At 45.0% G+C, this 25,359-nt stretch overlaps 2 protein-coding genes across 3 annotated transcripts; both read left to right on the top strand.

Annotated features, from left to right (window-relative positions):
- Positions 1–1,286: 1,286 nt before the first annotated feature.
- Positions 1,287–5,910, top strand: tekt3 (tektin 3). Of its 2 annotated transcripts, XM_084040142.1 has the most exons (8): positions 1,287–1,403; positions 1,558–2,200; positions 2,701–2,784; positions 2,872–2,942; positions 3,070–3,213; positions 3,877–4,099; positions 5,003–5,157; positions 5,616–5,910. In XM_084040142.1, the coding sequence occupies exons 2-8, from the start codon at positions 1,631–1,633 to the stop codon at positions 5,830–5,832; spliced, it is 1,464 nt and encodes a 487-aa protein (XP_083896268.1). In that variant the 5' UTR covers positions 1,287–1,403; positions 1,558–1,630; the 3' UTR covers positions 5,833–5,910. The 2 variants fall into 2 exon arrangements, with proteins under 2 accessions (XP_083896268.1, XP_083896269.1); XM_084040143.1 differs by lacking the exon at positions 1,287–1,403 and having other exon boundaries at positions 1,497–2,200.
- Positions 5,911–13,463: 7,553 nt separating this feature from the next.
- Positions 13,464–20,531, top strand: pmp22b (peripheral myelin protein 22b). Its single transcript, XM_084002141.1, has 5 exons — positions 13,464–13,607; positions 14,156–14,246; positions 14,462–14,555; positions 17,269–17,409; positions 18,163–20,531. Exons 2-5 carry the CDS (start codon positions 14,169–14,171, stop codon positions 18,321–18,323), a joined length of 474 nt encoding a protein of 157 aa, XP_083858267.1. The 5' UTR covers positions 13,464–13,607; positions 14,156–14,168; the 3' UTR covers positions 18,324–20,531.
- The last annotated feature ends 4,828 nt before the right edge of the window (positions 20,532–25,359 follow it).

Here is a 25,359-nt window from a genome sequence, read left to right as displayed (position 1 = left end):
TCAACCTCGCCATGTTAAGTGATGTTGAGGCCGCAGGGGTGGAGCAATGACATGTCATTCCATTCTAAATCTATACTGCCATGTTTATGACAATAGTAGGCTGACCACGAGGTGCAAAATAGTACAGGGAGTGGCCTCTTTGAAGGACCTGCCCTTTTAAATACTGGACACAGAGGAGGATTCAGGGAAAGAAACCCTAGTATACATTTAGAACTGGAGCATGACTGATATACTGGAATACTGATACTATGAATTAAGGGGGCAACTTACCCTCATGTTTGCTCAAAAATCATTTTGCCTCTATTTAGAACAGAAATGAGCATCAGGAAGGAATACATGACTAAAAGGTGTTTTCACACAAAGCTGAACTCCATTCAGAAAATAAGCATTTTAAAAGGTGTTTGCTTATTGTCTTGGGGATGGACCAAACAAACAATGATTTCCGACATTTTACAAATTGTCGTCATTATGTAGTTATTTCCGCATCCTTTTTTTTACGTGTTTATTGCAATTAAATCGCAGCTTTATTTATTTCTTCAATTTAATTTGGAATCCTGTGTAATATAAAAATATATATTTCAGTGATAAAGATAGAGCAGCTGAGTAACTCCTGGCTACAGTGGAAACCAGGCTATCATCTGTCCGGCCCAACTCTTTCAGACCAGATAAGTGTAAATGATCCTCACTTCCAATGGTAGGTAACACAACACAGATTATTGTTGTGTGCTACCGGGGTTTGTGTGACTCTTCCTGTGGCATGAATCATTAAACAAGCGACTGTAATCCATACAGACGGCAGAGCTTCTCAGGGTGAGCTACCTGCTGCTGCCTGGGGACCAACTGGACTCCTCTGCTTTGAAGACAAAAGTTCAGACTGCTCACCTATAAATGAGATGTTTCAAAGTAGACGATGTTGCCAAGTTAATTAGAGGGTGTGAACAATTTGCAGAGAAGCATCAAGTCCAGCAGCTATGCAGCTTCATGTTGAAACGTCCAGGGGGAAAGTAGAGCGGCCTTATTTGGAGTTGCAGGGAGACAAGAAGCAACTCAGAGAATTAAAAAAACAGACAGGAATAAATAAATAAAAAATGACTACACTGTATTTTTTAGGTGCATTTACTTGAACAAAGTAAAAGCACCAGCTCACCATTAATCTGAAAAACCCAGGCAGAGTGTTCCAGTAACCTATGGCAACTGCTTCTGTGACAACAGAAATCTTGGGCCAGTTCCCTGCAGGGCGAGGACCGTGCACCACCATTGGCCGGCCGAATGAATGACTCGCTCACTTGTCTATTATGCATGTCAGTTTACCTTAGGCGTTCTTGAGCTCATTTTTCCAGGTAAGCACAGCTGAGAGGCAGCCTGCCTGCATTCAGACTCCGAACAGCCATTAGTTCACCGTGGTAAGACTTTTCCTTGCTTTTTTGTCATTTTATTTTTGTTACATTTCTATCAACACTAATGATACCAAAAAGATGAATTAACCCATGAGTATGTCCTCTAAATATCTTGGATCTATAAAAAAAGAATTAACATATCTGCATTTAAATTGTAAAGACAATTTAGATGCCTACAAGTTGAAGTTGATGTGTGAAAACTGAAACCAGGATCACCCCGAGGAGAGTCAAAGATGGAGCTGTTGGGATCCACTCTAACGGCCACCTACGCTCGGCCAAAAACGGGCCACTTCCTCCCCGCCATCTCCACCATGGCGTCCAGCTATCGCAACCCCCAGCCCGCCTTTGCCATGAACCCCAGCGCCAACCTCTGGAGGACCAACGGCTATTTCAAAAGCAGCAACACTGTCCTGACCCCCTTCTCCATGCAGCGGGAGAATCTGGATCTGGTTCGAGCCAAGACCATGTTCTACCCATCCAACAGGACGGCGCTGTCCACCCGCTACACCCCCGACGACTGGTACAAGTCCAACATAAGCAACTACAGGGAGTCGGAGTCGTCGCGGAACAGTGCGGAGAGACTGAGGAGAGACACCATCAGGATGATGCAGGACAAAGAGCAGCTGACCAGGCGGACCCAGGAGACCACCAGCAAGAACATTGGCGAGCGGCTCAATGATATCGTCTTCTGGAAGTCCGAGCTGAGCCACGAGATCGACAACATGGTGACGGAGATCGCAGCGCTCACCGAGGTAAAGAGGAGGCTGGAGAGAGCCTTGGCAGAGACCGAGGGGCCCCTTCAGGTGAGGCTGGAAGGAATACATGTGTCTGTGTGTGTGTTGCCTTGAATTTGTCCAGAAAGTAATTTGATTTTTTTTGTTGAAATATGAATATTTCCTGTGAGTACAATTTGAGATTTGCCTTGAAATCAGGCCTTTTGTTCGTACTAACATTAGTGCTATGGTGTCACAGTATCTCAGGGGAAAAGGTTTCCCAGTTTAGTTGTAGCAACAGTGGCTTGTCTCTTTCACACCACTTAAAAACACAGACTCTTAATGAGATCTGATGACGCGGACACCTTGCTAGCCTAAGATCGTATGGCAGGAGGCTTTCTAAGAGACTCGTCCGGGTAGCTGAAACTGGAGAAGGCAGCCGATATGTTGCACCATATATGCACACGGGGACTTTACTTACATACCACACCTGCACACCCTTTTCCAACATCGCCACCAAGACAATGCTGCATTTGCTTTTAATTGCACTCAATCTCAACTGGTTTTAGTCACAATCACTTTGTCAATAGGTGTCTCAAGAGTGTTTGTACCACAGAGAGAAGCGGATGTCCATCGATCTGGTGCATGACGACGTGGAGAAAGACCTTATAAAGGTAACATTAAAGCAGGGAGTATGTGCGTGTCTGTGGCTTCTGGTGGCAGAAGAAATAAGCATGTTTTGATGTGCCTGCATCAACAAGGAAGTGGGGGTCATCAAGTCATGTCAGGAGAGGATGAGGCGACATCTGGACAGAGCCATCGCTCAGCTGGCGTGAGTCTGACAAATCAATTCATCAATGTGACTAAACACGGTGTTGTATTCTTTCAGTGACGTGGAACTGCGACGTTTGACATGTTGATGAATAGTTGTGGCTCTGAGTTGCTTCGTGCATTTCTAGGTCAAACCGAGCGACCCAGCACGAATTGGAAAGAGACATGAGCGACAAAGTGACAGCTCAGAGGATAGATGACAGGTGTCACCACCTGAGGAACACATCCGACGGTATCGGCTACTACAGAGGGATTGAAAGACTCGACCCCTCGTGAGTGTATAAAATATTAACGCTTTCATCACATCAAACTTCTCATGTTTGTTTAAACCACGGTTGGAAGACCGGACTGGGCTGTTAAGTTAAATTGTCAATCACAGAAAAGCCTCCCAGTGGTGTTTTGAGCTAAATGATAACACTTGCATAATGACAATTAGGGATTTAACAAAAATGACAACAAAGGCTGAAGGAAATGGCATTCGCTTTGCAGGTATCTGGTCATAAACCGATGTAACGGATACAATTTGAATTTATCCATCGCTGTCTCATTTTTTTACCTCACAATGACTGAAATATTAATAATAGATGGAAAATTAAGTGATCACCAAAGTTCTGACAATATATGCTGAGAGGGAAATTCATTAATATTTGAGAGGCTTCACTAAAAAAAAATGACGGCAGAGGAAAAGTCAGGGGATCAGTGGCCTTCATCCTCTGGGAACCATGAATTTCTGTTCAGAATTTCAAGACAATTTGGCCTAAAGATGTGGAGCAACTAAAAGACAGCCAGACCCAACATTTCCATCCCGACAGCCAACATCTCTAGCGTGGTTGAAGTACCCGACTTCCTTCTCAGCCAAGTCTCCATGTGCAACATGTTCAAATACAACTTGAGTGTCCACTTCCAGAAAACACATGTTCTTCCCCTGCTGCCAGGCTCTCTCTGCCTGACCTGTGGTCCAAGTTCACGGACGACAACATCCTGCAGTCCCAGAGCGGACGGGCCGCCTCTCACAAGCTGAGGGACGAGATAGAGATCCTGCTGAACGCCACGTCCAACGAAATGTGGAACCAGTTCAACAACGCCAACGTCGCCTTCACCAACCGCATATCAGAAACGGCCGACGCTAAGAACAGCCTGCAGACACACCTGGCTAAGGTCATGACCTTTCATAGCATGAACGCTAATACAGTCTTGTTATGTTTGCGTAACCGCAAATCTACTTTGGCGACGTCAAACTGCTTTTTGATTCATTTGCCTTCGTCTGATGTTTCCCTGCATAAAAATGATAAGTGAAATGGCAGCCATTGTGAAAAAAAAACGGCTTTAAAGAAGCAATCACATGGTTCCGGGTTAAATCCATCCACTGGTTTGCATCAGAGGGTAACTAGATTTGTCACTTATTAGCGAGGTCATGTGTTTGCACTATTGCCTGTTGTTTTCTACACGCAGTGCAAACGATACCTCTGCTACATATCTGTGGAAATATGTCGAGTAACTCTTTATTGTCTGCATCACGGCCTCCACGGGACGTGTCATGTCTGAATGATGTGCATGTTTACTAAAACCTTTCTGTCAAAAAAAGGAAACGGTAATAAAATAAAAAAAACCTTCATTGCGTGTGCCGTATTCTACACTGGTTCGTGGGTACATTGCTGCAGGGTCAAACTTAGAATCCCCATCAGCTGTTGGATGCGTTTGAACACCGACAGCAGCTGTAATGCGAGGCACACAGTCCTCAATAAACCTCCGTCACTGTCAGTTGTAAGAAGTAGTGATTCACTGGAATTCAATTACACCAATTGGGTTTGGACAGAGCAGGCCACTGTGCAGCGCCGTGCTCAGCTGATTCAAAGCTTGCAGTTCACAATGTTTACTTGTTCTCGGCTTCCACCATTGACAATCTCATCTTTTTCCCCCCCATTTCTCATCAATGTTTCCTTCTATAGCCTAATTAACATCCTCTACACCAGCTGACCTGCTATTTTCATGAATGAGACACTCGGCCGTTACTACCACGATCTAACAGTGAATTATTTTCTATCCGGTTTCATGAACCAGACCCTTCAGGAGATCTTCCAGACAGAGATGCTGATCGAGTCTGTGAAGAAGGCCCTCAGAGACAAAGAGTGCCCGCTGAAAGTGGCCCAAACCAGGCTGGAGGAGAGGACCCGCAGGCCCAATGTAGAGCTCTGCAGGGACAACCCACACCACAGGTTCAGTAGATGTGCAGCCAACACATACATACATATACATATTATTTCTATAGACATTTTCCTGTTTGCATCACACCCATAGTTCTCCTCTCAACAGTATTAGTATTACACTATTTATTTCCGAGAAAATACTTTTGTATATTTGGTTGTTTGTTTTGTAGCACTTTTGCTAGCCATCATGGATTCACGGATCATTTATTGTCATTGTGCAACACAGGAATGCACAACGAAATGCAGTTGCAGCCCATTTGCTACACCAGAAAAACGAGACAAAAATACTAAACAAAAACAGAAGTGCACCAGGAGGAATGCAAACAATATGCAGCAACAAAAACAATTTTCTAGGCAGATAGTATGGCAGGCATCTAAACAGCAGGGAAACATTGCCCATCAACCCTGACCATGTTTTAGTCTGTTTGGTCTCCAAGTAACCTAACAGTGAACCCTTCCTCGTTCAGACTCGTGAGTGAGGTGAGGGTGATCGAGGACACCATTCAGAAGCTGCAGGAGAGGCTGATGGAGGCGGAGAACACCCTGCAGACTCTGGTCAAAACCAAGGTGACCCTGGAGCATGACCTGTCCGTCAAAGCCAACTCACTTTTCCTGGACCAGGAGAAGTGCATGAGCATGCGCAAGAGCTTTCCCAGCATGCCCCGCCTGGTGGGCTACACCTAAATCCATTGGAGGACCGATGTTATTATCAATGGCTGCTTTAATGGTCTTGGAGTGATTTTGAGGGTGCTGTGGGTGATTTGAGAAATAGAAATCTGATTATAAACAATGTATTATCCCTATTTTGAGTATTGCACCTGTAATGTATTTACACGTTGCATTTAGAGAAGAAACTTGAACTTATGTCATGTCATTGGAGATTCCACTGCCATGGTTATTAACATTGAAAAGTTACATATTAAAAGCCTTGTAAATCTTTACGACCCTTTACAACCCTCACATCTCCTGGGAAATGTATTTTTGTCACACAAGAAGAGGTACCTCAATGGTCAAAGGGAAGCGGTGCCATAACTGTGAATAAACAATCACATACTGTATGTTCTGACAGCATCCACAGATATGACATGTAGGCAATATTACAAATGTCTCCAAGTTTATTTCCTATTCCAAGCTGTTGCCTAGTGATTCAGTTCCTATTGAAACGGTCCAAAAGACATTTTTGGGTAACAACATTAGCCAGTTATAAAGACACAGGGAACTGCCCTAATGTATCATTAGAGATTATAAATTCTAACGTTTGGTAGTTATAATGTGCTGTGTAACATCCAGGACTCAGATTCTTCTTTCAAACACTGGGCTCACTTGGGCATAAAGCGTTATGAATGTGCTTATGATGCATTATATGCATGACGATTCATAGAAGGTGTGTGAAATTTGTGTCTTGTATTTGAATGTGTTTTCATTCAATTTCATAGTCTTTACAACTGTGTTGTAGATCATGTAGATGCTATTCATAATTACGACCAGGAAACAAACACTGAGGTGGAATGCTTCCTGTATACTTAAAACGAGACACAATCAACAGCACCTTGGGATGAATGTGTGACGTCATAGTAAGAAAGAGAATCCTCATCTGTGCACTTTGGAAACTGAGGTGACTAGAGGAGGAATTCATTCTGTATCTCTCGACCGCTAAAAACCCACCATCCATTATCATTAATGGCGGCACGAGAGAGACTCATCGCTTGTAATGTGAGCCTACTACGTTCCTTCAGTTTTTCCATCTGTTTGCTTACACTGACGTGGATGTCACCTTAAGGTGGCCGTTGAAGGTTTGAATCCGAGCATACACCCTCAGTCAATGGACCCACAACGAAAAATATGGCTTGTGAAGGACGTTTGTGGTTTTGCCATCATTCTTTGATGAGCAATTACTCATAACCTCACCCATAGGAGAAGCTGAACAAACAACAGTAAAAGTTATGAATGAAACCCCCACACCCATCGTACAGGACTCTAGCCCCATATCACTGGTTTCCTCTTTGGCCTCTTTCTTTCACCCTTGCCCTCCCCACCTCCAGCTCCCTCATGTCTTCATGGTCCAGTACAGGGAGGGGTGCGATCTATACAGCTGACCCAGCTGGATCCCAAACAGAGGCTGAACCAACACATTTTCACACTTTCTTGACCAATCCCTCCCACTAACACAACCTTTGGCCTCAGTGGATAATGCAAACTCTGCTCTAATCACCAATACTGTTTGAGTTTAACAATGTCCGTCCGTACAATAGTCACCACGTCTCCAATCGTTAAATTGATCACTTGTCGGAGCAAAGGTCCCGTCACAAAGCAAAAGAGTGTGATGGGGTGTACTGATAGCTCAGTGGTAGAGTCCCACGGCCCACGTAGTGAGGCCAAGTCCTCACTGCAGCGGCACCGGGTTCCAATGCTCCCCTTTCTGCATGTCGTCCCCCTCTCTCTCCCCCTTTCACTCTCATGCTGTCCTCTCTCTCTCAGAAAAGGCCAAAGATAAAAACTAAGTGGGGAAGAGGGGCTGTACCAAATCCAATCTGTAAACATAGTGAATGAAAGTTGGAGACAAACACTTGCTTGACTGGCAATCAGCAATAAGACTCGTCATCTGAGCTTTTTCTCAAATCAATCACAGAATCTGGTTTCACCTAAACCCTTTTGGCGGCAAATAAAGTAAAAGCATGACAGCATCTCTGGTGTAAACAGAGCAGTTTCATTACACAGATTCTTTACAGGAGGGGAGGGAGCGGCTGTAAAGATAAACCACTCAGTGCATAGGTGTGTGTGTGTGTGCGTGTGTTTTTGTGTGTGTGCATGTGTAACTTGCACTTTGAGTTTGGAGTAATGTTTTACAACCACATTGTGAGCAGCAGTCACAGTGAGCTCTTTCTACCATGTTTGACTAAAAAAAAAACCTAGGAGCGAGTGAATGGCAGGAGGCTCTGCCATGGTTTCCTACATTCCTGAGCCCTGGTATCGCAAAGAAAGGGCCCCTGTTGTCTCGCTAACATCAAAAGCCTCCCTGCTCTCATCACCTTGTGATTAAACACACTGGCAGATAGCAAAGAGGTATTCTACCGTACTTATCTGTCCCCCTTTGGCCGATCAGAAGCACTGAAGGGAGGTCCGCGTGAGAAAAACCAACCCCCGTTTTCATGGCGCATGTCTGTTTGAGGGTACGCGTCTCTGTTGGATGGAACACAAATAGATCTTCGTATTTGACCCCCGCATACGGGGAATGTACTCTGGAATTCTCCCCGCGGTCCACGCATATTGGGCGGTTTATTCTTAACACACGTTCTTGTTAAAGATCCCCTCGTGCCCCGTGTTATTTTATGTTTCTGACATACCACCATGCCATACTAAAGAGCTGATCGCAGGTCACTTGAGACTGGCCACCGATGGTTCCTTACTCCGTGTTTTAATTACAGACATGTACTGAGCCTGCAGTGGAGAAAAGTGCTGGATGTCATGGAGACCGGCCAAATGTAGAATATTGGCCTGTCTTTTAACTCCGTTTTGGTCTCCACCAACGCCTGGGTTCAATCTGGTTTATATCGCTAGTTGTTGACTTTCTGCTCCAGATGAAATGCGTTTCAGGCAAACCTGCGGTTTCTTTGGCTTCCTGGTGCAGCTGGAAACAGGCTTGATGACAGTTGTCAATGTCAACTATATTGTCAAATGAAATGTCTTCATCTATGTATTCAATAAAACATTTTTTAAAAGCTTTGCAGAGCTGCAAAGTGATATAATTGCTTAGATTAGATAGATTAATCACTGGGAATAAACCCTATCATATGACACATAGTCATCTGATTCAGTGTTATGAATGTAGCTTTAGCTGCCTGCCATACTCTAGCTTCAAGTCAGTATAAATCTATTTAGAAAAAAATCTATATTCCTAATGCTTTCTTTTTCATAGGATACCATTTAAAAGCCGTACTCACAGGTGATTTGTCCACTACATCCTTTGGGCCAATTCAATTACGGCCATTTGTCTGATACCCTGATGCAGTCCCCATAGTAACCAAGTATAATTAAATTGAATCCTCTGCAAAGCAGACCGTCTCTTACTTCATGAAACCAATACTCCAGCTTGAACTTCAGTGTAAAATACAGAAACTAAAAACATGAGAAACACCACGTCATGTGGATGTAAATCTGAATACAATTTAATGCAGCAAATGGAAGATGTTCAATTGGAATGGGAATAAACAAATGTATTTGGGATATTTTGCCATGATCAAATATTGGCAACAGGAATATGATGAATAAGAAATTACACATGGAGAAATATTTCTGGCCCATAATTGTTGTAAAAATGGCCAAATAACCTCAAGGTGTTGCCTGGGAACCTCGGGATGATGGATATTACTGTGATTTCTAGTTTAAAATCCTCTACAATATGGAACATTTATCACTTCATCTCCAGTCATCTCATACAGCCGGGGAGCTCAGTTTGGCCTGAACACTAAACATTCATGGGAACCAGCTCTTCCTGCCACTCTTGGATCGGTGCCAATAGTTGAGTTTTCTCAAGAGGCTGTTTTGGCTGCTCTGCTGTCGGGCTGTGAAGATCCGTCTATTAGTGTACGACACAAGAAACAAGCAAAGAAACTGAGCCGGAATCCGTTGGGTAATCGGCCCAGTAACAGCAGAGAGGAAGCTGGAGACGGGCTGATAACACACAGAATGCATAATGTGGTTCACCATCTCAACTGCCATCCTCCGCCGTGTGTGACTGTCTGCTGATAGCTTTGCTCCCCAGAAATCTTTGCCACTCTTAAAACCAACCAATCAACACTATGCCCCCCCAAACATTCAGCTCACAACAGTCTCCAATAAGGGAGCCAAGATAAGCCGGAGAAGTGTAACTGCTAACCAAAGTTCAGAGATCGGCCACATAGACGCCATGTGGAAACAGAGGTCTCAGGGTCATTTGTGTGAATTGAGTGGAATTCTGGAAGGATCCATAACATCGATCCGTGAGTCCAATTCTTCCCATTCTGCACTGAAAGGAGGGGCGAGGCACTGGAGTCATGATACAGTGCTGCAGGCTTTCCTGCTGAATCATAGTTGGGTGAGGATAAGTTATGCAATGTGGTCTGACTGGAGAGGAAAGAATAAAATCAATAAATGTGGCTTTATCAGGAACTATAGGAACAAGCAGAGCACAATAAAAAGAAACAAGGCTGGTAAAATTTGCAGTTTTTCTTCATCTATTTTTCACATCGACCTCACTGCCATGTTTATAATCATATATGCACATGGACACGTATCACGGGATATTTTGTGATTCATGAGCATGTGATTTGAGTTATGTCAGAGTGACTTTACGATTCTTCAAGTTTCCACTTTAAAGTCAGTCAGCTGACAAACTTTATTTAAAAACCAATGAGCAATGGAATGATGCAATCACCAACATCTTCCAGTGCTTAGAATTAAAATGAAGTGAAATATTATAGCAATGACGCGACGGCTTTGGTAGCATTTTAAAGGGAACCCCTTCACTTTCCCAACGGCTGGATTCACACTCACATCACATGAAATCTTTTGTGTATTTAGTGCATTTAAAGGGACAGGGCTCCGTTTCTCCCTGTGTTATCATCACCCTCTGTCTCGTCTGATTAAAGTGTGATGACAAGACAAAGGCTGCGAGTAGCTCAACACCTATGGACAAACAACCAATCAGACAGTTTCTCTTTCAGCCGGTACGCCATCCGTTGGTTGTTCTCATGTCTTATTTGCACGTTTAACTTGGCAATTATCATGATTGCAGTGTGATTTCTGTTTCAGCATCATCATGTTTGTGCATGCAAGTACAGCATGATTGTAAAAACCTTTAGGTAGCTTTGGGAGCAGAAGAGTCTGAGAGAGTCCAGAGAGAGAGGGGGGCTAGTCTGACCACAGCTGCAGCAGGAGGGGGAGCTATTAAACTACGGCACGTCGGCGTGGGCTTCACATGCTGATGACAGGACATGACGACTGACCTTCCCACAACACACAAGGCAGAAAGGCCCGGTAAACAAAACAGTGGTGCAGATAGGCCTTCCCTCTGACCTGCAAGGAGCTCCATCTGGATCCACAGATATAATATCTGCTGTGAGTAGGAGTACATTCATTCATGCTGTTTCAGCCAAGATCATTCAAATTGCATATAATGCAATCAGGTGTTACTTTGTTTTAAAAATCACAAAGAATGGAATAATTGTGTGGAGGACCATCTTTGGCCTTCCTGCTCCATTTTCTTCTTTAGTTTAAAAAACTTGTAGGAAACAGTGTGGTCTGTGTTGATATGTGGATGGAGTTACTGTAACTAGACACCCCCCCCCCCCCCCAGGTCCTATCTATGGTTTTGGTATGCACTCTCACTGTCTGCCGTGCTAACGCGGAGATAAGTCGTCCCACTTTAACGAGGTGAAACGTTAGACGCTGCTCCAGATGTAACATTATTCACTATCTCGGGCCTGAATGTTTGCTATGTGGCTCTCTCTCCTCAGGGAGTTTGGCTCCGGGCTCAATAACAAACACAGTAAACGTAACACTCCTGCGTCCACCCGGCCCACTGATTGTCAAGTCTTTTACAAACATTGACATATAAGGGTTGGGGAGCGCCTGCGCGGCTACTCACACTTTTAACAAGGAGTTCTCCTCGGCAAGTCACCGTAAACTTGACCATCAAACCATGTGCCGTTAAGCCCGAATGGTTCGTGCTAACAAAAATACGCATATCAGCTCCAAACAACAGGACAATCATGTCAGACAAAGAGGTACTTCTATGCGGCTCGCTCTAAGAATGCCACATACTTACCGAGCGGCACAAAGCTCTCACTCAGAGCAGGTCTTGTAACTGTCCCTTTCATGGCCATGTGTGTATGTGTGTGTGTGTGTGTGTGTGTGTGTGTGTGTGTGTGTGTGTGTGTGTGTGTGTGTGTGTGTGTGTGTGTGTGTGTGTGTGAGCACAGCACAAAGCCCTCTGTTTTCACGTGTGTGTGAAAAACACAAGCAAAGGCATCCAGGAAGTGTGCAGTTGAGTGGTGAAGAACAGAGTGGACGATGACAGGGGTTATCTGAGGTCGCACGGCGCCTATACGCTCCTCCACCAGCCTGCTAATGCCAAGAAGCCCGGGATTTATTTCTGTGCAGGGTGTGGAAGTCAGTGTTTGACATTTTGCAGACGCGACAAAGTATTACATGGTACATCCAGTGTTATCAGGACTGCATCAAAAACATACTATGTTTGGACACTACGCCTGCAAGACGCTAAAGAAAGACTCAGTTTTTAGTCCATAGATGTGACAGCAGACTTTGGTTGATCTGGTCCAGAAGAAGATCCAGAGGAAGAAGAGATAAGAATCCCATACATACTTTCAAATATTTACACTTTTGACCGCTCCCTATTCCTGGAATTCAACAATTCATAGGGCCCTGCCTCAGTGCGTACATTCTTAGGTGCATGTTAACAACAGCGGCTAATCAGGATGGAAACGCCATCAACCCCCTCCCCCCCTCCCCCTCCCACTGGAAGTGAGTCATGTCAAACAGAGGAGAGCCCCAGATGCTATCTCTCGCTGGCGGCCGCTGGGGCATACCCACCCATCCACACTTTCACACATGCTGTGAGTCACTGACGGCTCACGGCTACCGGAGGGGGGAAAGACCACGGCTACACGTTTGTGTTTCCCATCGCCAAGGCAACGAAAAAGAGTTTTACATGTTTGGAAAGGATTCAAAATACCTTTCTGTCACTGTGCTGTATAAATGCACTCAACTTGACCCAAGACATCTTGGCTGGCTGAAACAGCAAATTGTGTTGAATGAGCAAAAGGCTGGAAAGTCATAAATAAAGGGTTTGGATGAAGCTGTGTAAACTTCTATACATCCCAATGTTGCCAAATGTTCCACCTAAATATGTTGATATCTCAGTATATTATAAAACATGAATTTAAATGAAGTATGTTTATATAATTATATATTAACTGAGCAAGAAAACAAAAGCAGCATTGAATTTAAACTGCTGAGTAGTTTTTAATAATAGCAACAAAAACCAGCTGGCGACAGTGTGAGAGAAGAAGGAGAAGAAGAAGGAAATCCTCGAAAGCAGATGCTGCTTTTAGTTACCAGACAGCCAAACAATGGTCGGTCAGGTCACTGCCGGCTACAACAAGCCGGTAACTAAGGCAACCCATGCGCTGTTACGCATGGCGCGTCTATATTGGGAACCCTGGCCGCGGACCAGAGGGTCAACTCCATGACGCAGCGACGCACGCAGGGCGTTGTTCTGCCATAATGAGACACTTTATAACAGAACGTCAGCCCCCCTGGCATCAATGTAGTCTGAGAGCGACGTTTACAACTGACGGACTACCGCTGTTGGACTCGTTGGGGAAAACTTGCTTTTGCTTCTTACGAGCCTGAAACTCTTTGGGGTTGTTTTTTGTGGAAATACAAGCTCGCCACTGTAGGTAAGTGGTCTCTTATAAACTTTTCTCTTATTAATCCGCGCTCAGTCCGGTCCTGGATTCAAGGAGGGGAGCCGTCCTGTTGGGTTGGTAACCGCCTGCTCCGCTGCGCGCACACAGCTCAGCTGTCAGTGGGTCGCTACCCTTTTTATTTAAACAAATACAGTTCAATTGAAGGTATTTGTACTTCGCTATTGTTTGAAGTGCGTCGTGTTGCTTCTAAATGTGATGTAGATACTTTGGATTGTTTCCATGTCGTAGATGACCGTCTTATAAAAAAAGGGACGCAGTTTGAAAAGAGTCGCGCTTTTCTTTCATTCTGTTTCAGTAAAATAAAAACAGATCAGTTGAATCCGGTCAAACTTCATAGAATAACGTTTCTCTTCTATGTGGTGTTATGAGTGTTAATGTGCTGCGTGCTGGCTGGATGAAGTTTCTCTGGAGGCTGTCCGTGTCCGCGCTGCTGCAGGGACACACCCATGTCCCACCAATCGGACACACACGCGCGCACACGCACTGACAGAGCGTCTCCTCTTGTCATTACTGCCCAGATCGCCTGTAAAGATGCTGCTCCTACTACTGGGAATCATCCTCCTGCACGTCGCTGGTCTGGTTCTGCTGTTTGTGTCAACAATTGTCAGCGTGAGTAAAAACGGATTTTTTTTATTCTGTGTTCACGCGCACATTTAAAGGATTCAATAGAAAAAGAAATGGACTAAACTAAATTCAAATGTTTCCATTTTTGGTCTCCATTGAGATCCACTGCGGAGTAATTACTTCACAGTTATGTTTTATGGATTTTGAATATGTTGCCCCCCCCCCTCATTGCTGATCCACTTGTGTGTTGTTGACAACAGGTATGGACGTCAGGTGAAACCAGCACCTCGGACCTCTGGATAAACTGCTCCACTGCCAATGGGGGGTACCACTGTGACCCGGCCACAGCTGGAGGTCAGAGTCCTGCCTAATCTTCTCCTTTTATTACAATATGCATGTCATTTTAATCCCCCCTGTGATGTGAAGCTGTGATTCAGGATCCGCCCGCTTCTCAGATTTGCTTTGGGCAAAAAAGATCTGAAACCATCCGCATTGATATCAATGAACTTGGAGAAAATGACTTTGCTGAAATCCAACATTTCAAACGTTGATGATGTGGGTGTGTCAGCCCCCCCCCCCCCCCTCGGGGACTCTGGTGCCATCTAGGGCAAAGAATGTGGCAGTGTTGTTTTGAAGTGCTAGCTGATAGGCTGCCGCTGTATAAATAGTCGTGGTGTGATGTCCATATTCAGGATCCCGTGTCGGGGTCCACAGTGACAGGACTTTGGGAGTTGTTGTGGAGTTATCAGGGTGGGGCCGCCGAGAGTATTTAAAGTTTCAGATCTGTGTGTGTGTGTGTGTGTGTGTGTCTGTGCATGCCTGCGACGAGTGTTTGAAAGCATGGAGACCTTGGACTACCTCATGCAGAACATTGCATGCTGCTGGCGGGTTACCCCCCCCCTGTCAGATCCTAGTGTTACTGAGCAGGGATCTTTAAAGGCAGCAGCTGTGGCATTGATTTATGAAGACAGTCACCTCCACTTGAAGTAGATAAGATACAGAGGGTTGAATACATCCCCTACATAATAACATTTGAATGATTGAATCAATGACTTAGCATTATTTTCTTTTTGCCACTAAATGTGCCATCACAGTGCTGCAGGAGCGTCTGGGTGATGTCATTTGTCTAGAATGAGCCGTACTCAGTGTGTGTGTGTGTGTGTGTGTGTGTGTGTGTGTGTGTGTCTGTGTTTTGTCGGGGCTGCAGCCGCCTGCACACTCTGCCAGGTAGCTTCCAGTTGGTTTGACTTGCTTTCATTAGCGCTGACGCACGCTGTTTGTTGAAGAAGGGCCGTCTATGCCCAGGCTTTGGGAGATGGAGGGCCGTTCTCACGTGGGGGGCCGAGCCAGCCTTCAACAGAGCTTCCTGATAGCTTTGCTGAGCAATCGAGTTCCTACTGAAGTGAATCATAATCACCATTTTTTGTTGTTGTTGAGGGCATTCCTGAAACCTCTGAGTATCCCCTCGTCGTTGCCTTGGTTACAAAAATATCCCGTCCCCCCGTTTGGGTTTTGATGACGCCCGAGCAAGCAGTTATCACATGCCGAGCTTGAGTCAAACACCACTTCCTTACAGCCAGGAAAATGACTTCATAGAATTTACTCGCTCTAAAATTAGCTGTTGGGGGAAGAATGTCTTGTGCTCCCAGCAGGCCGAACAGCACATCAACAAAACAAAGTAAATGCTACAGTAGTGTGACTCGTCAGCACAGCTGGGCCTCAGAATAGAAGACAGTATACATCAACAGTAAGTTTCCTGTTTGGCTTGTCCATGAACGGCTCCGGGAGATGGTTCTGCGTTGTAGAAAACGACAGTGATATTTCTGAGGCCTTGAGCCTCCGGACAGGAAATGCCCCCATGTCACCGTTTCCTACTACTGGTCCATGCAGGAAGGAAGGAGGGACAAGATGTGTGTTTATAAGAGAGTGGTGATGCATTGTGGGTATTTATAGGTGGGGAAGGGATGGAACATTCCTCCCCATTTCTCACAGCGTTATCATACAGTATTATGTAACTCCGGAGAGCGGGGTCGTGTTAACGGAATCTAATTGTTGCTCTGGCTGCATTTAGCGGATGGAGATTTTTCTTGCAGCGTATCATGTTTCCCGGTGATCATCGGGATGCACTGTGTTATTGTAGGTAACCTGACTCCATCCTGGTAACCCCGAGCAACCGTTTATGATCATGTTTCCCTTTGAACACAGAGTCATTTCACTGCATTTAAATGTCCACAGACAAAACAAAAAAAATGTTGTAAAGACAGGTCAAAGGATTGTATTCATTTCAGCCTACGGTGCTCAAATGCGATTACACAAAGTCACATCATCACACACAGCAAGCTGTTGTGTTACTTAATCGTCCATTTTGTTGCATTATAAATTATGCATCATGACTTTTTAAAACCATAAAAACACAAAATGCAAGAGAATCAATAAACCGCGGACGCCTGAGCAATGTTGAAGGAATCAAGAGATTTGAAAGTCAAAAGTTCGGCGGCAGCGATGGCGGCGCATACAAATGGAGCCACAGTAAAACTGTTGTTTAGGATAGCACAGAAGGAACAGAGTGGACAGTAAGAGCAGATGCAGCAGCCAAAGGGAAGAACTAGATGGATCCAGAGAGGGAAAGAGTGAGTGCTTAGGCAGCATGGATGACTCTCAGACAAGAAATAGACCCTTCTTGGAAATCGTGGAATTCCCGGCAATGGTGGCAGGAGTGAAGCACGGACGAGATAAATGGTTTCCCCCGTCAATACAGGTGTCTAATGGGTTAATGGGCCTCTGGCAGCCCGGGCCTTGGAGGACTCAGTAACGATCGATCTGCTCTGAGGGGTGCACAGAGCTTTTAGGAACAAGACACCTAGGTTTCATTATTACGGATCCATTACTGCATTCCCAGAAGTAAACATTACTGAGAGGATGCTTCGATTCAGCGGGGACCAGACCGGCAGCCTTCTTCTTTTTTGTTTGTTTGTATTGTTCCCATCTCATGTGATCATGAAGTTAATGTTATGTGATGACTGTGGGTCAGTAATTGACAACACTCTCCATCTCCCCCCCCCTGCAGAGTGGATCCAAGCTGTCCAGGCTCTCATGATCCTATCCATCATCTTCAGCTGCCTGTCTCTCTTCCTCTTCTTCTGCCAGCTCTTCACTTTGCAGAAGGGCGGACGCTTCTTCCTCACTGGAACCTTCCAGATCCTGGCCAGTGAGTTCAACACCCACAAACCCACTGACGATACAATATATATGTGTTAGAAAGGTCAGATAAACATTATCATACTGGTAGATGATTTGGATTATTGGGATTCATAGAAGGGGATATATATGTCGTCAAAGATAAAGATCATGTCAGAAAATGGTGAAAATCACCATAACTCACGTTTGTCAAGCTGTAAACGTTTTCAGCACTCCTACTGATTTGTACCTTGAGTAGTCTAAACATATACCCCTCCCTCACCTCCAAAGCAATCATCATCACACTGCATCTACTGTGGCAGAGGATGGAGTTAAGTGAGTCTGAGCCGGGTTCCTGATGCAACGCTCCACTTGTCTATTGTACTTCATGCCCTTTAGTCAGAGGGCGGCAACACCAGCCAGCCCCATTGTGTCCTCTCTTGGCAGCCCTTTCCACCAGCCCAGGTTTGCTCTGTACAGTGCCAGCGCATTGCCCGGCGCCCAGGTGCCCACTCAGCCAAACAGGAATGACACTGGGCACAAAGCCGGGCCGCACGGGCCAGTTTAAATGTCAGGAAGGCGGGCAGCGTAAACACATTGTGCCATGTCGACCAGCAAGGTGGGCAGAGCTAGGGAATGGGCTCAGAGATGAATAAGCATCAGACACTGTAGAGGAATGCCTTCTGGGAAAACGCTGGCCTGCTCGCCTCCTCTGCCAGACAGGGTTCAGCACAGGACACGAGCGCGGAGACACATGATCTGATAACTGTTTTCTCCGCTGCAGGTTTGTTCGTGATGAGCGGAGCCATCATCTACACGGTGATGAGTCCGCAGTGGGTGCCAGAGACGGACGCCTTCGGCTACTCCTACATCCTGGCGTGGGTGGCCTTCCCATTGGCGCTGATCAGCGGACTGATCTACGTCATCTTGAGGAAGCGAGAATGAGCCGTCGCTCCATCCCAGTGTTCCCAGTAATCCCCCCCGCCCCAACTGCAAGTGTCACCAGTCCCACTCTGAAGAAGTGAAAGTTTTGATGCCTGAGTACCGACGGCCCCTGGAGCCACCAGGCCAATACGGGGGGGTGGGGGTAATACAAAAAAAATCAACATGCAAACCAACACAAAACAACCAATACTGTCTCAGTTAAAAGATGTATATAGTATCTATGGTTTAAAACCTATTTATAACACTTTTTACATATATGTACATAGTTGTTGTGTTGCCCTGTCGATGGATCCGTGTAGCTTTGTTTCAGCTGATTAAGTGCCTCCATGTTTGTTTGTAATGATGAAATAATTTCACGCTGTTTTGTTGCGTTTTTTTTTTTTTTTTTTGGTAATTGCCAAAGAATTATTTAAAAAAACAAAAGCCAAAAAAGAAAAGCAAAAAGTGACTTCAAGTATATTAACCAAAGTGCATGTATAGAAATAGAAGGGTTAGAAGGAGAAGATGTGTTTTTGATAGGCTTGCTTTAAAAAAAAGAGTGGTATCATCCATGGATGTAGCATAGCCAGGGAATCTAGATTTGGTCCTTTTCTATTTTGTAAATTTGTTTCAGTATTTTTTTTTTCTATTTCTTATTTTCAACAAAAGACGGTGCTATGTATTTATCATTCCTATTAGCGATAGTGATCATTTACAACGGAGTTACCTTGTTTAGAGTCAAACAGCCATTAATTAAAGTGAGAATCAGACAGAGGTACACCTGTACATACAGTGCCTGACTGCTTCTTTAGGGAACACGGTCGATTTCACATTGCAGTGTCTGATTTCTTATTTCTTCATCAGCTACTGTAAAAAGAAGAAGAATATCTGAGTTTGGGGTGGTGCACTGATGAAATCAAAAGTGGAATGTCAGTATTATTCTGCGTGTTTGTAAAGAGTTGGATTACAGTGAAATGACTTTAAATCGCTTTAATTTGAGCGTGATTTGACTTAATCTTCCCCCCATTGTGATGTTTGTCTGGCTGTTAAAAGTCAAGAAGCCAAGTTGCCTATTTAGCAGAATGCCATTAAGAAAATAACACTGTGAGGCATCATAGCCTAAGAAAAAAAAGGATACATTAACATTGAGTTGAAGCCATATAAGAAAACACCAGATGACAGAAAAAAAACATTTCGTATTAACTCTATATGTGATGAAAAAGGACCGGAGTGGGTTTGCAGTGATGATACAAATGTCTGTTTCACATACTTGAAGTTTGACACGCTGCGGCCCACCGACGTCGACGAGTCCATCGCTTCTACTGTGTAAAAAAACAACGCCGTGTATGTGTTTGGGCTTAACAGGTGGTGATGACGATCTAGCTTTAAAAACACTCACTCAATAAAAAACTACTCTCACATGATCTAATACCTGTGTGTTCCACTGTTACCAGGGACGGGATTCATGCTAACACCCCATGCATGCAGAGGTTCATGTCATTTCCTCTGCTGCCCGTAAACTCCTTCCATCTCTGGCCCGGCTTCAAAGCACCGTGAGCCGATTCCGAACCACTTGTGGTGACGGATGCAGCTGGGATCGCACGTTTAATATGTATGCGTGAAGGATGTCGGAAGGTGAAATGCATGCGTGTAAATTCCCGCGTACAGTCTAGCTTACAAATCCACCTGACAGCGTGCCATCGTCCTCTGACCAAAGATCAAATGAGCTGCCTCGTGCATGTGGTTTGCAAATGCTGTATGTGACTCGTGTTGCACACACACACACACACACACACACACACACACACACACACAGGTTTTGGCATCCAACGGCAGTTATTCAGAGCATGCGGCTCGTGTTGCGGCGCCAGCGGCGTCTCTCCTACATGGCAAACAGGAGGACGTGTTCTGTAAGCGAGGGCGTCCGTCCTCCACCTGACATCTGTGAGATCCTGCAGCTTCCCAAACACAGCTAAGGCGTGGTGATTCAGAGCTTACACTAGCTAGTCTGCTGTGTGTGTGTTCTCGTTGTTTTAGCATGATGTTCATCAGAGGGTTCAGTTAGAAGAGCTTGCCTCTAATGACAACTGCCCTGCCGTGTTGTGTAAAGCAAAGAGAGTTCAACTTGTCTGTGCCATGTTTACACCTAAACTTCCAAATGCTCTTGATATTACCAAGGCGACTCGAGTACTTTGAGTTTAACCATTAAAGGATGTTTCTTACCACCACGATGGAGCATTTTTTCCTGTCTTTCAATCACACCACACATACACACGACTAATTGTTTTCTCCAAGAGTCGTCACACAGCGTGCACTTACAGATTTGTGATGAGCTTGATTCCTTTTAGAGACCACAGCCAGCGCTTCCGTGTCAAACTGTGTAGGTATTCAAAGTCTGCAGCAATGAAAGAGAACTCCTAAGGAGGATTCTTGCTGCAGGCCTGAGAGGTCACGGCCTCCCACTGCCTCCCCCCCTCACATACTTGTGCTGGGTGAAGTAGGGACACTTGCATTCTGGTCTGCATGTTTGTGTGTTGTGTGTGTGTGTGTGTGTGTGTCACAATTACATCCTTTATTTTGGGGGTGTACAAGTATAATTCCAACAAGTTGGTAACAAGTTAGTTTATCATGTCCAGCGCAATACCGCCATCTGGTGGACACATATAGTAACAGCAACAACATTCTAATATCACGCTCAGTTGGCACACACTGCCCCCTTGTAGTACAATATGAGCACTGCAGTTCAATCCGCTCTCTAGCAGGATATCATTCCGGAGAGTGGAAGACTCGATGTCTCCCTTGGGCTCAGCAGATAATTCTTTCTTATTAAAATGTGCTAAACCTCATTAGTTCCATATATGATCATTAAGCATTGTCTAGAAGTCAGCTTGTTTGCGTGGGTGGATACTCTTCCATTAGCGTGCAGGCATGTGATGGAGAGAGGCGATTCCTCCTACTTGTCTGCTCACTATTACCCTTCAGTCAGTCTAATGAACGCTCTTCCCCCGGAGCCATTATGAAGGCCTTTAAGGCACAATACATCATTAGAGGGCAGACAAGCTACTTTTCTACGTTTGATAAATCATTTGATACATCGAAATAAAACAAGAGAACACTGCTGTGTTTCTAAATGAAATATGCAAAAACGGGGTCAAGGTGAAGGTCAAACACGTTTTTATTGATCTATCGGTTATCAGCGACGCTTCACTTACTAAGAATTAAAAATAAGTCTGGAAGAGGAGATTTGGCTTACAGACAGTTTTTCAGGTTCAGATCAGGTGAGTTGACAATGAATGACATTAAGGTGGGGAACAGATTGGAATATATTAGAAAGGAGGGACAATGATGATTATGGAGAGCACCGACTAGCACACACCCGTAGGAGGGTTGACATCATTTTCAGAATCCAAATCATTTATTTGCCATGTATTATGTATGTTATCACATGTATTATTTGACTTTTTTTCACTTCACTTTCATTTCACATCATTTGTTTGTTTTTTTGCATCTCTCTGAAACAGACTTAACGGCCTCAGGAAAAGGACAATCAAACTAAACACAATAATAAAGAATAGACAGGACTGGACACAAGTAAAAAAAATAGGCATATAAATAAATATGTAGATAAAAAAAAAAAGCAACAACCAACAATAAATTAAGAATCAAAATGTCTCCATGCAGTATTTCGCTTATTTACCACATTTTACTTTGACTGAGCTTGTGGCAAATGCACTAAACCTCAGCCATTCTTACACTGACATATTCCAAAACGATACCCAATATCAGAGAAATAAATATAGAATTGAAAAAAACAAGTGCAATACATGAGAGCCAGGTTCTCTCCCTCTCTCTGATAGAGGTGACCCAGGAGGGCGGACCTTATGGAGGGCCTCTCTTCATCTTATAGCTCTTCTACATGCATCCACACGTACACAGAGACAGTGACTACTAATGTGCTTCGGGACGAAGCAGACAGACGTATTCATCACGTCGGCCTGAACCAAACGCCCGTCTGGAGAAAAGAATGGTCGCTCCCTGTCACACTGCGATGATGACAGATAAACATGCATGCCATTTGTTTTAACCGCCACCTGACTTTTATTTATTTATTTTTGGTGGCAGTTCAATGAGCATCATTAACATCCTGCCACTCTTTTCTCCAGCAGTATGTTTGCAAGTGTCCATTGGCACATGTGTGAATATAGCAAAATCTCTTTTTGTCAGACAGAATCTGCATCTGTCAAGTATTGACTGATACGCATTATTACCTCCGTGCTTAATAGCTGTCTGGAGGTTCCACACATCATTCGTTTGCCATCACAGGGTCAAGGAAAAGCTTTTAAAACAATCACTTTTCCCATTAATGTCTTAAAAACGCCCCCCTGTCTCGTCTCATCCCACCCAATGTCAATATCACCTCCTGCACCCCCCCTACACTTTTTTTTGGCCCTACTGGGAGAGAATATTTTCTAATTTCTGGAACACATTTAGGGGGGGTGCAAACAGAAGGTCCACCTTAATCTATCACAGCTCCTCCGAGGGAGCAGGGGCGCACGGTGACAGGCACAAAATCGCAGAGCCGGTGGGGAGGAGGGCAACAGACGCAATTAAGGCTCATGAAATGCAAATAAGGTTTTATGTGAAGGGGTTGGGGTTCGGGGAGGAGGGCTGGGTCTCTCCTAGCTTCGCTGCCATCTGCTTGCCATCACCTCCAGTGGAAGAACCTCTGGGTCTCGGTAATTTGTAGCTTTAATAATTTTCTCTCTCAGCTGGGGGAGAAAGAGGAAGATGGGGATGAAGGGGGCCGAGGACGTGCATCTGGCTGAGATTAGGGTTGAGATTAGCTGGTCAGATCACATGGAGGTCTAACCTCTTACGCTTAAGCACGGGCATAAACGCACTCTGATCACACGCGAGCTTGCGTACACATGCGTTACATGTGCAACCGTATATTCAGGCCCACTCTCGATTGCCACCGCGGCACAAAACTTGCCATCAATCCGATTCGAGGTGTACTTCTAGCCGAGAGGGTCCAGAAATTCCTGAGGGTGTCTGAAGGTTAACATGATCCCTGGCTGCTGGGGGGCCAAGCCATAACCCGAACACCAGACCCTTACATTCCCCGGAGCGCCGTTCTCACAGGTCAAAGTGGACACAGTGTGTTTTTTCCCCTTTTCCTCCCAATGACACAGCCATTCATTCGTCATGTGGATAAGAAAGGGCCTTATTGAACCAACAGACACAACACTTACCAATACCCACTGCACAAACCCGTTCCCAATGTCAAGATTGGGGCCAGGGTCAGCACCACACATACCTGACCCTTGATCCCGCGAACGTCCATCACGCTCAGGGAATAAAGCGGAGATTGGCAGCTGATGGAGTCGGGGGACTGAATTAACTTCAGCTCCTGCCATACATCAAAATCACTTCCACCAACACGCACCTCTGAGGGCCCTAATCGCTTTATCGGCAATGAAAGAGCCGAGGAGATGAAGCAGTCTGCTGGACTCGGCTCGGTCAGGTGGACAGGAGCTCTGTGGTGGATTTGGAGAAAGACTGCGGCGTGGAAGTCTTTGGATATGACTTAAACATCAGCGGGTGCTCCTACTGCAGCTGGGGAACATCAGAGAACATGTACTGTAGTCAAAAATAAAAATGGCTTCCTTTCTGTCCCGTGAAACTGACGTGGCACAAAAAGATTGCTAATGTTACAATAAGCAGAATATCTAGATCCACGTAAACAGGGATCATATGTGTTGTAGCATCAATGATCACACATGGCCAACACGATGGCCACGTGCCACACAAGAGGCAGGTGTCTGCACCCAAGTTCCATTTCAATGAAAGAAGAATTCCTCAAAGAGGAATCTCTCAGCTCTATCTGCAGCAAATAACACGGGCAATTTTATTCACAGCATTTAATACTCACGTCACACACAAAGAGCACAGAAATGGTTGCAAACCTAGAAACAAGTTCTGAGTGAACTTTTTAATCTCGGCAGACAGACAGGCTGATGGCTCTCCTGAGATCAGCAAAGCTTCGTACCGGTCGGAGGGACTGCAGTAAAAGCTCTTCCAACGGTGTCGATGAAGCCTCATAAATTCCCCAGGCTATAATAGGACCGCCTATGGGAACAGAGCACGCGGCGGCAGCCCAGTTATTTGGAGCCGTGCTGCATTTTAAAGCCCCATTGATTGGGGGGAGGGGGGGTTACTATCATTACACTGTCTCTACTACAGCACACACATACAACATGTCGACTAGTCTTGCATATATATATTATATACATACTGTATGTATGCATCGGCGTGCAGCAAAGATACCGTACGGGTAATAACGCCGGCTGGGACACTTCTGGGATGACAAAGACTTTGATCAAATTCCTCTTTAGTGTGCATCTTGTCTGCGTGGACAGCACAACGCTTCCAACGCTGCAAAAATGCCACAAAAAATGCTGGACTTGAAGGCGCCAGCCCGGTACACACAGTGTTGTGTTCAGCTGTCCTCTCTGCACACTGATATTCCCAACACATCTGAGGACAATAACCGAAGAAAACACAATAACATTGAAGCTAATTAAGTGTGCATGATAACTTTGTGTGTCCTGTTGATGATAACTGTGTCTGAGTGCCGGGAGGAGCTTTGCTGCCACTGTCTGGACAGTGTGTGTGAGAGCAGCAAATCCTCAAACATCAACAGCCCAAAACAAAGCACGTCCTCCAATTCTTAAAGGACACCCGGCTCAGAGCCAAATGATTTATTTACAGCTCTGGAAGGCGCATATGCATCCTAATTATGATATCACTCTCCTTTTGAATAATTGAGCAGATCACCAAAAAACAAAACAACTTCCTCTCCTTGGAAACATAGAGAGTCAGACCTAAAGGCAAGTGTGATTAGTAAAGCTAATTAGTCAGCCACTTTCCCCAGCTTTCACATGTCCCCATCACCACTCACGTACATGGAGGCTGGCTGATTAGTCAAACAAAGACGGATGCTGTAATCTTCTCTGGATGGAGTACGAGCCAGAGCCCCGGAGGAGATAGCCGGCCG

Source organism: Eutrigla gurnardus (assembly GCF_963514095.1).
Source record: "Eutrigla gurnardus genome assembly, chromosome: 22".
In the NCBI taxonomy this organism is placed as follows: domain Eukaryota; kingdom Metazoa; phylum Chordata; class Actinopteri; order Perciformes; family Triglidae; genus Eutrigla; species Eutrigla gurnardus.
Note: the sequence above shows the minus strand (reverse complement) of the source record. Positions and strands in the feature narration are given on the sequence as shown.

Bases quoted from the DNA above. Each gene is read 5' to 3' on its own strand.
- tekt3 (XM_084040142.1), top strand. From the start codon at position 1,631: ATGGAGCTGTTGGGATCCACTCTAACGGCCACCTACGCTCGGCCAAAA. The intron at 2,201-2,700 runs GTGAGGCTGGAA...CTTTGTCAATAG, and splicing joins AGACCGAGGGGCCCCTTCAG to GTGTCTCAAGAGTGTTTGTA. The intron at 3,214-3,876 runs GTGAGTGTATAA...CCCTGCTGCCAG, and splicing joins ATTGAAAGACTCGACCCCTC to GCTCTCTCTGCCTGACCTGT.
- pmp22b (XM_084002141.1), top strand. From the start codon at position 14,169: ATGCTGCTCCTACTACTGGGAATCATCCTCCTGCACGTCGCTGGTCTG. The intron at 14,247-14,461 runs GTGAGTAAAAAC...TGTTGACAACAG, and splicing joins TTGTGTCAACAATTGTCAGC to GTATGGACGTCAGGTGAAAC. The intron at 14,556-17,268 runs GTCAGAGTCCTG...CCCCCCCTGCAG, and splicing joins TGACCCGGCCACAGCTGGAG to AGTGGATCCAAGCTGTCCAG.